Genomic DNA, 11,063 nt, shown 5'->3' with positions numbered 1-11,063 from the left:
TGATGAAATAAAAGATGAGAAGATGCCCGAAGATGTAAGAAGTTGTTGGTCCATGCCAATGCGAAGAAGATGACACAATACATGTTTTTAATGAAATCTCTTCTAAAAAACAAACAATCTTTAGACCTAAACATTTGCGTGTGGTCTGCATGGCGAATGCAAAAGAGGGGCAAGAAGATCTTTCTGAAAATACGAACACCCTCTTAAAGAGTCTCAATGCAAGTCCCAATTGTGAACTTGTTGGACTATGCATATGTTGACTTAACAATTGAACCGAATAAGAAATATTCGGACATGCATGAGACAAGTAGATAAGTTTCCCAATTAACTTTTGATATTCGTGCATATTTTCTAAATGAGTATATATTGTCTTTTTTCACAAAAGGTTATCACAATTAGGGTGAGCAGAAAACCGAGTTAACCGAATCGAAACCGAACTAACAAAAAAAACCACACAGAAAAAAGCGAAACGAAACATTAACCGCGGTTAATTTTTTGTTTTATTTTTAAACCGAATTCTCAGCTTTGATTTGGTTATCCATTTTTAAAAAACCAAAAAAAAAAAAACGAACCAGACCGATTAATGGTGTCAAAGATTGTCAAGATTGTGAGGAATTGACTAAACTTTTAAGATAAATAAGATGATGATAAAATTGAGACTAAACTTATAATGTTTTTTAATTAAGAATTTTGTTTAATTATAAACTCTATTTAGCAACTTTATATTCGTATAGTTTCACGTAAAACGTGTCTATTTTGGTTTTTTGAATTCAATATATATGTTGTACTTTAATAATACGTTCTTATAAAAGCTTAAAATATGTATTTTTATTTTTAAATTTTTTTTTGTAATTTTACATATAATTGAAAAAAAAACCGAAAATAACTGGAAAAATGAAAACTGGAAAACCGAACGGTTTGCATATTCAAATAACCGATTACTTCAGTTCCGGTTTGGGTTTCGCCTAATAACCAAACCGAACCATGCTCAGCCCTAATCAGAATATGCTATTGCTCAATTGAGGCATTAAGATGTTTATGTTAGCCCAAATTCAGCAAGAATCTCAACAACCATATTTTCGTTGGCATTAACACACACTGACACACCAGAATAGATTGTGAATAAAGAACTTCAATAGAAAGAAAATATTTGAGGATTTCAAGATCTTAAAATAAAAACTTTAGTTTTTAAAAGTGCTTTAATATTTTAAATCTCTTTTATGTTATTTCCAGTTTTGACAACGTCCTCCACATATACAAGTAAAATAATATTTGACACGATGAGAGAAAAAAACTTGTTTATTTCCTAACTTCCACAACTTACAACCTTGTGAAAAGGGCATCGCAAAAACACACTCATCAACCTTTTTTTGAAGTTTGTTTTTATTATTTGAAACAAACTACACATAACTAAAATTTCTCAGTAGGTTAAGAGAGTGCTTAAAATTAAACAAACATTCATACAGAGTTATACCAATTAAGACAGAAGAGGGGGGGGGGGGGCGCTGTATATGGGACAAACTTTAGGGTTAAGATTACTAAATTTGTCCCAAACTTGATATATTGTCATCTCTAGTGGAGTAGAGATGTCCCCTAACATTCCTATATCTCATACAAATTATTTATAAAAATAAAAATAAATTCAATAAAACTTAGTTTCCATGAAACTTACATCCAACATTAAAAGTATTACAAATTTCTCTCTTCTCATAAAAAAGGAAAGGAAAGAAAAAACGTTTTGAGAATGAAAGTATCCCCTAAAAATTATGTTCCATTGAGTGACCATATAGAAGCAAATTGTACCTGTCACGTTATCAATTTGATTTAACTCAAGACACAATGAGTGACCATATAGAAGCAAACACATCCATGTTCCATAGTCTGTTGCATCATAACATAAAAGCTGTAACATGATTTAAGATATATAAACTAGGAGCAAAGTGTATCGTATATGTACTTGATGCATTAAAGACCTCAATTAGGTATAAGTCGTACCTTGCCGAATTTATCTTGGGCAATATAATCACCCTTCTTGTGAAGGGCAGGCAAATCTTGACCTAGAGTTAATACCGATATGTAAGTAGGTATAAAAATGCGATCATCCATGCAATGACCGACATCTCAGTGCCTAATTTCTTGATGATCTCAAACAACCCCAACATCAGGAGCTGCGTACCATACCCAGCCACGTTCCCCCACCCAGCGTATGCCATCCTGATAACTGCGCTGCACTTGCATGGCACGAGCGTAGCTAAAGATAACCCGATCATGAATCTGATGGACATGTATCCACTAACGTCACTAACGAAATGCTTCACAAAGATTGTGGGTGCTGACAACATTATCAGGACTGTGCAGCCGTAGTCAGGTCCCAACAAGTCGCACACTGCACCAAGAACCAGCCTGGAGAAAATGCCACCAGAAACATACGCGACCTCGGCAGTCCATATGTCGGATTTGGTGAGATGGAGGTTTTGATGGATGATGGGGACCAGCGGAGCGGTTACCCTGCTGGAGATGAAGGTAGTGATGAAAGCTATCGAAGAGAGGTGGATGGTGCGATCTATGTGCATTTTTGTAGATGCCACAGAGAACCTTCTATCGAGGTCCATGGAGCTTAATTCACGTAGTTAATATTATTATTATCTCTCTTCTCATTGAACTACTTTATTTTAATCTTTTGGTGTTGGTGATATACCTTTCTGGACAGATAGATGATTAAGGTTGAGTAACGTACTAACGTTCACAAAGGTTTACACGTTTTTAAACATATATAATAGAGATGTCTAAGTTAAGAAAGGTTGACAATTAGTTTTTAAACATGGATCAAAAAGGTTGACAAATGAAAAAAAGAAAGGTTTAATTAATCGGAGAACTACTGGGGATTCCAAAAGGTATTTTAGACAGGCATACACCCACCTGAAAGGGCAGTTGAAACCTCCGTCAGGCGGACCCAAATGGTACGTTGAATAGTCACCAAGTATAAAGTATAACACGCTGATGGACGTTCTACTAGGCGCCGAATCTTTTTTGACGTGTTGGGAAAAGTGGCGCCAAAGATCTTCCTAGATATGATGCAAAAAGGAAGTATATCGTTAAAAAAGACGTCTAGCCAATTAGAAACGAGCATGTAAGGCCCCGTTACTGGTGCCTAACATTGGACGTCAGATTTACTTATAAACAAAGTTCTTACAAATCAGAGTTAATTAAAACTTTTCGCGGAAACGTTAACTTCAACTATTCGTTACAAAAGATTCAATATTTTCCTTAAAACCATATCGTAAAACATCACATTTAAAACATCATTTCTTCCATCTTCAAATGCCAGCCGTTCAATCCTGCCACGTGCCATCCTCATGCTAGCTCCTTAGTCTGCTCACCTGCGTGCATACAAAAAGTCAGCTACGCTGAGTGAGTTCTAGTTAATCAAGCAACTTACCATACAACCATTACATGCAATTATATACGTGTCCGAAGACACATAGTCCACTGTCTAACCTGTTCAGCTTACCGCTTAACCACTTGACTGTCCCCTACGTCTAGCCACTTGTTTTACGGGAGCACATAGAGGCTTGCCCTCCCACGCACTCATGTTATGCCACTTATTAACGAAGGCACGTAGAGGCTTGTCCTCCCACGTACTCTCATTATGCCACTTTAATAACGACGTCACATATAGGCTTACCCAACCACGTACTATCGTCATGCCACTAGCACCCTTACTAGACCCCTTTCCACTTCTATCACACTTTTCTCTACTTGTCTACAACACACTTCCTATCAGTTCATCATTTATATAATAAGCAAGTTACATCATAACATTCACACACACTATTAATCACTTGGAGATCATTCCCCTTGGTGATACGTGCAATATTCGAAGATCGTTCACGCACCAACAAACATTCATTCATAATCTCTCATGACAAATAACTCGTACACCATTTATAGCATACACTTACCACTTAAGGTAAGTGTATTCACACTTCACATCGAGCATGCACATAGCCCCGAAAACATAACAAGGAATTGGGGCTAGAAACTAACCTTAATGCGGTTACGTTCAGAGTTAATGGTAATCCCTTTCTTTGGTTGTACACGGCTAACTGTGCAATAATTATATGTATCAATTAACTATCAATACTCATATCGTATTTCTAGTGTAATTATAACCCTCAACGAACGGAGGTCCGGGGTCATCGCCCCTGACAGCGGGGTTCTAGGGGCGGCAGCCATAGCAGGGTCCAAGGGGCAGAGCCCCTGGCTGAGGACAAGCTGCCAGGTCAGCTTGGAAAAATTTTATTTTCATTAACTGTCTTAACACATTTTCCATTAGAATTATCAATCATTATTTTATTTGCTAACTCTTAAAGTTCGAAGGCTTCTTTGTCATTATATCATTCTTTTCTAAGTCCAGGGACCTTTCTGTTATTCTTTCAAAGTATAGTTCATTATCCGGCTTTTCTAATTCGTTATTCAGTTCTTTAACGAATGGGGGCTCATAACGAATTGACCTTTTATAACGATTTGGTCTAAATAACGAACATGACTCTTTATAACGAACTGATCTTTTATAACGAATGAACCTTCTAACGAATGAGGGTCCATTCGTTATCTCTCCGTAACGAATTGCTTAGCAGATTCATTATCTTTTCTTAACGAATTGGCATAACGAATTAAGGCTTATTCGTTATCTTCCCTTAACGAATTGGCATAATGAATTAAGGCTTATTCGTTATCCCTCCGTTAACGAATTACTTTTAATTCGGTAGTTTTCCATAACGAATTGGGGTTAGGGTTCTGACATTCTTTTCAACCTCGCACACGTTTTTCCGACGTCGTCATAGCTGGAAAACCGGGATCTCGCCGGAAAAGCGAGATCTCAGTCGTTCATGTTTTTCACCGTTTTTCGTCCCGTTCGATCCAGATCTGAGCTAGGGTGACCCCTAAGCTCATCTTTTGGTCGGTTTATACTCGATTCCATCCGGATCTCGTGACTTCAATGGTTTAAGGTGTCGGCTAGTCGTTTCGCGACTAGATCTAGCGGGTTTGGGTCCATACTATATCGTACTATCATTACCTCGGGTCGGAAATCAATTCTTTTTCTTGGTTTCGGCTAGAGAAAGAGAGAATAAGAGAGAGCTTAAGTGTGTATTTTGGGTGGTGTATAGAATGAGTGAAATGAATGGATTATGGATTAATTAAGGTTTATATATCATGGATCATGGGCTTAAGCCCATGGTCTTTCTTACTAGTCCAAGTCCATAACCCACTTTTATTATTATATTATTATTATTCCACTAACTCAATTAGTTCACCCGACGTAAATAATACATTAAATATTATTCCAGAAATTTCGGGATGTTACAAAACATCACATCATTAATAGCACTACATAGTACAAATGTCACAATCAACAACTACTATATCCACCAACTCCTCTTGGGCACGTGCAAACTCTCCTATTGGTGGATTTCCTGACATGGCAGGTGGTCGGTACATTCTCTTCCCCCATCCGGCTATAAATACCATTCAACTTACAACGTTAAAGGGATCTAAAATCCTTGGGAGAACACTCACTAGTGCTCCACGATAGCTTGTATTTTACATGATCCATCATACATATTGATTCTCATGCCGGAAGGTGGTTACGAGAAGACCCCCTTGTCCTCTTCTCGTAACGAGCTCATGGTTTTATGTTTGGTAGGTGAAGCTACTCAGATATGCCGGATTATACTCAACTTCCCATGGGAAATACTAAACATTAACCTAAGGACTAAGTGATTAGGCTGAGGGTCGATTAGTGTTTCTGCATTGGAGCAATCCGTTCATTTTTCTAGAACTTGTTTTCCTTGAGAATTCTTTTTATTTTCTCGGACGAGATGAGTGGTAAAACACCTACCCATGTGGCGGGACAAGCGTTAGCCACTCAACAAAGGGGGAATCCCGTGCTAGACACTGTTACAAAAAACGCGGAGGACATTGTTAATGAGTCCAACCCTTCGCCCCATTTTACTGTAACCGCTAGCACAGATTCCGCCCATGCCAGAAACCACAAAACCCGCTACTACCGAGTGTCATGGCATGGTGGGAAGCAGAACAAGAAATGTTGATGGCAAAGAGCAAGAAAAGTTTAGCCTAGAACTCTGTTCGAGGTCCATGGAGATTAATTCACGTCGTTAATATTATTATTCTCTCTCTTCTTATTGAACTACTTTGTTTTAAGCTTTCGGTGTTGGTGATATCTTTATGTACATATCGATGATTAAGGTTGAGTAACGTACTAACGTTCGGTTTACATTTTTTAAGTATATATAATACTGATGTCTAAGTTCAGAAAGGTTGACAATTAGTTTTTAAACATGGATCAAAAAAGGTTGACAATTGAAAAAAGAAAGGTTTAATTAATCGGATAACTACCGAGGATCCCAAAAGGTATTTGAGACAGTCATACACCCACCTAAAGGGCAGTGGAAAGGTAACATTTCTTTTTTGTTTTTTGTTTATTTTCTATTTTTGGTTATAGCCGTTACCCGACTTGTTCGTCATTAATAATTTCCGTGCTTTTAGTTATTATGTTTTATTTTATTGATATTTTAATATTTATTTGGTTATAACTATCAATCTTGTACAAAAATGACCCCTTAAGTAACTCTAATTCCCTTATGTATCCACAACCAATCTTAAGAGACTTGTTTGCAAAAATTAAGAAATATATATATATATATATATAATATTCTTCATCTTCATCATCCCGTCGCATATACCACCCCCTGTTGCTTGAACCTCGAATTTCAGATTAATCAAGGAAATTTATCATAACATATCGTTGGTAAATCAATATCATATCACACCGGCGTTTTAAGTGTATAAAATATTAACGTATCGATGACTAAACTGATATTAAGAAAGCACGGCTTAACCGACCCTAAAACGCTTCCTGCACATCCCTCGTATCATCATGAAACAAAACCCTAACACAATTGCATCATATCTTTCTGCCAAGACCTGTTTCTGGATTTCCTTTGGCCGCAAGGGTTGTGTTCTTCGTCTATCCTCAATTCGACTAGTTGTAGGTAATTATGATATGATACTAATATGTTTTTAATTAGTGAATGATAATCCCAAATCAGTTATATCAAACAATGATCAATTACACTAAACCTGATTTCTAGGGTTTTGATTGGATTTGGGATGAACTACAAAGATGATTATAATTAATTGTTTTTGTTCAATAATCAAATAACACAACAGTCCGGTTGGTGGTGTTTTTGTTGCCTGGTTACATGAACCGCTGATGTACATATAAATATACATTTTTTCGGCATCAAATAATATCTAAAAACTGCAATTTCTATCTAATAACATAGCATAAAAGACTACTTATCATAATAAAACATAATTTCAGGTGAAACCAAGCCCCAAACAAAGAAACAAGCGAAAAGACGAAGAAAAACAGAAGAAAACACAAGAAAACGAAGAAACACGCCCCCATGCCTCCAGAAACACGCCCCCATGCTTCTAACATAAGAAAAGACAAAATCTGGAAGCAAAAGCACGGGGCCGTGCTTATCACGCACGGGGCCGTGAACGAGAATACAGAAAAGACAAAAAGAATTGAGCACATGTCACTAAAAAAAGCACGGGGCCGTGCTAATCACCCATGGGGCCGTGGACGAGAATACAGAAAAGACAAAAAGAATTGAGCACATGTCACTAAAAAACACGGGGTCGTGCCTACCAACCACAGGGCCGTTGCCACCTCACACAAAAGACAAAACAAATCTGGCACATGTCATAAAGATACACGGGGCCGTGCCTCACCATCCAGATTGCCTATAAATAGTGGCTCATGTTGCATTCATTAAGTGTGCCTTGAAAAGAATTCTCTCCGTTTTTCACTTATAAAAACACACACTAACACTCACTTTGAAGATCTAGTGAAGAGTTTGAAGGTTTGGAGGTCATCACCACTAATCATCATCATCAACCATCATTACCATCATTAAGAAGAAAGAATCATCTACATTTGGTTAGATTGTTCCTAGTTTAATCATGTATTTGTTATTATCAATCATCTTAATGTCTATCATCATGCTCATTATGAGCTAAACTCCTTTTACCATCTAAAATCTATGAAGAAGCTTTGTTTTACTTGATAATTAATCAAGACATGTGATGTAGTCTAGTAAAGTACATGGTTATATTACAATTATCTTTTGATGAGAAATGTTTCACCATCTTAAATCACTAATTCAAAGTTGGTGGTTGTCAATATCATTGGCAATCGTTCATGATCGATTCATGTTCTTGAAAGATAGAAATACTTTGATATATTATCGAAACATGGATCCTTATATTGTACTTAGAAATGATGAGATATAAGTTATGGTTTATTTTTCTAAACCTTGGTAATCCGAAAATGGCTTTGCTTAGGATATCAAATTAGCCAAAGAAACTATATGTTAACGGAATGTGTAATTATAACCTACTTAAATCAACCAAGGGGAGGTTGTGTGATGAACTACAACCACCTGAAGTTGTTAGAATTGGTATTCGAGAAATTGAAGTCAATCCTAATCTTTCTACTTTACGAAACTACTTGCCAACTTAAATTGACATCATTGAGACGGTATGACATTAGGAAAGGGTGGACTTTAAAATGCGCGTATCATCTCCTTAGTGCCAAAGATGCTCACTTAAGGTTTAAGGAGCTATCTATCATATATTGCTACGGCAAGTTTATCACATGTCTACATATTACTTATCAATGTTGAAATGGAGTGGATTCTTGATCTTAGATGGTAACCTTCGCATAATTGAACAACTCGTTTAGAATTTCTTGTCTTGGTCACCTATATATTATATATAAGTATTTACATTTTATAAAAAGTTCAAAAATTAACTCCAAAATGACTAAAACCTCCGATTGAAGTAAAACAACGATTTATTATTAGAAACATTTGTGTCCACGGATCGATACTTGGTTCTTACCAATACTATTCTACATATATGATAGGTACACTTGCTTATTTTGTGTGTGTTCAGTCTTTGTAGAAATCACTTTTATAAATTTAAAACACGATCTTGTGCAAAAGCTAAATATCCAATCCATCATATTTTATACAAGCCGCGCACACGCACATCAACCGCCTGGGGCGTGAGTTCGACCCTCCCCAGCCCCATTTTGTTTTAATTTTTATTTTATGTTTGTTAATTTATTAAATCATTATAATTAATATAGATATTAAATAAACATTATTTTTACGTAACCGACACTATAGAACGATAATCCCGGTCGTTTAACACTTAATATATTTGTTGAAACCATATATATATATATATATGTATGTATGTATATGTATATTTATATAGATAAATATGTATGTATTTATATACAATATGTTTATAAAATAAAGGTTTTAACAATTAAAATCTTAATAAATGTATTAAATGTGTTTTTGTCAATCTTATTAACGATTCGTTAAATATTTAAAATAAATATTATAATATGTTTTCATATTAAGGATATTTGTTTAAATAAATAAAATTGTATCATATTTATTTAAGTATTTAATTTATAAGTATATTTTATGTATATATTTAAATTATATTATTTTTATTATATAATCTTAAATCTTAATAAATAAAAGTGATTTTACAAATAACAAAAATAATAAAAAAATAAATAAATAAGTTTAATAATGATGTTTTCACAATAAAAAATAATAATAAATTAAATAATAAGTATTTTCGCAAACACACCCGATCATCATCGAAACCCGAATCCCTATTAAATTATAGAATCCATCTTTAATTTTATAAAATTCGTATATATTTCCCGCTATCAATCTTAACTAGGGTTTCTCGTTGGTAATTCTCGAAGAGCGTGACGTTTTTATCTTCTTATCAACTCGTTTACTCTTTTTGCTTACTTGATAATATGAGTAATTCACTCTCCTTTTTACTTATTTTTCAACTTTTTGGGGACATATGCGTATCGTATCATATTTATGTATTATCTAGTATTCACATTCGCAATCTGTTTAATCTTGTGTGCATATCAATTAAATGCCTAATTTTCAACATGTCTAAATGTTTATTTTATCGCATTTGAAGAGGTTCATCACATTCACATTAATAGTATGATAATACGAATATCGTAGTAGCCAAATTTCGCAAGCAATGATTTTACCAACACACTTAATTGCTCAATGGCATCATTGAGATGGTATGACATTAGGAAATGGTGGACTTTAAAATGCGCATATCATCTCCTTAGTGCCAAAGATGCTCACTTAAGGTTTAAGGGGCTATCTATCATATATTGCTATGGCAAGTTTATCACATGTCTACATATTACTTATCAATGTTAAAATGTAGTGGATTCTTGATCTTAGATGGTAACCTTCGCATAATTGAACAACTCGTTTAGAATTTCTTGTCTTGGTAACCTATATATTATATATAAGTATTTACATTTTATAAAAAGTTCAAAAATTAACCTCAAAATGACTAAAACCTCCGATTGAAGTAAAACAACGATTTATTATTAGAAACATTTGTGTCAACGGATCGATACTTGGTTCTTACCAATACTATTCTACATATATGATAGGTACACTTGCCTATTTTGTGTGTGTTCAGTCTTTGTAGAAATCACTTTTATAAATTTAAAACACGATCTTGTGAAAAGCTAAATATCCAATCCATCATATTTTATACAAGCCGCGCACACGCACATCATAGTTTTTGGCGCCGTTGCCGGGGACACGGTACGTTTCTAAGAACGATCCAAGTTTTAATTTAATCATTGTTCATAATTGTACAAATTTTTAACTTTTATTTTATTTTATCTTATTTTATTATATTTTTACTAAATATTAAAATATATAATTTTACAGTTAGCCTATTTTTTTTTACCTTACCTTACTTTAATTAATTTAGACCTTAGTTTAGTTTAGTTTAAAGTAGCTTAAATTAACTTGTAGATTAATATTAGACTAACCTTTTAGACTAACTTTAGCTAACTTTCACTTTAGTTTACTTTTGATTTAGTCCCA

General features: G+C 34.7%; 1 protein-coding gene across 1 annotated transcript; it reads right to left on the bottom strand.

Moving 5' to 3' along the window:
• Window positions 1-1,036: 1,036 nt before the first annotated feature.
• Window positions 1,037-2,612, bottom strand: LOC143636569 (high-affinity nitrate transporter 2.2-like). Its single transcript, XM_077104134.1, has 4 exons — window positions 2,177-2,612; window positions 1,996-2,057; window positions 1,804-1,903; window positions 1,037-1,098 (listed from the first exon to the last, which is right to left on the bottom strand). The coding sequence occupies exons 1-4, from the start codon at window positions 2,610-2,612 to the stop codon at window positions 1,037-1,039; spliced, it is 660 nt and encodes a 219-aa protein (XP_076960249.1).
• Between the last annotated feature and the right edge of the window lie 8,451 nt (window positions 2,613-11,063).

The sequence above is a fragment of the Bidens hawaiensis genome, unplaced genomic scaffold (assembly GCF_021521415.1).
Source record: "Bidens hawaiensis isolate Kalapana, Puna unplaced genomic scaffold, B.hawaiensis_p1.1 tig00008011_1, whole genome shotgun sequence".
In the NCBI taxonomy this organism is placed as follows: Eukaryota; Viridiplantae; Streptophyta; class Magnoliopsida; order Asterales; family Asteraceae; genus Bidens; species Bidens hawaiensis.
This window is presented reverse-complemented; position numbering and strand designations above follow the sequence as displayed.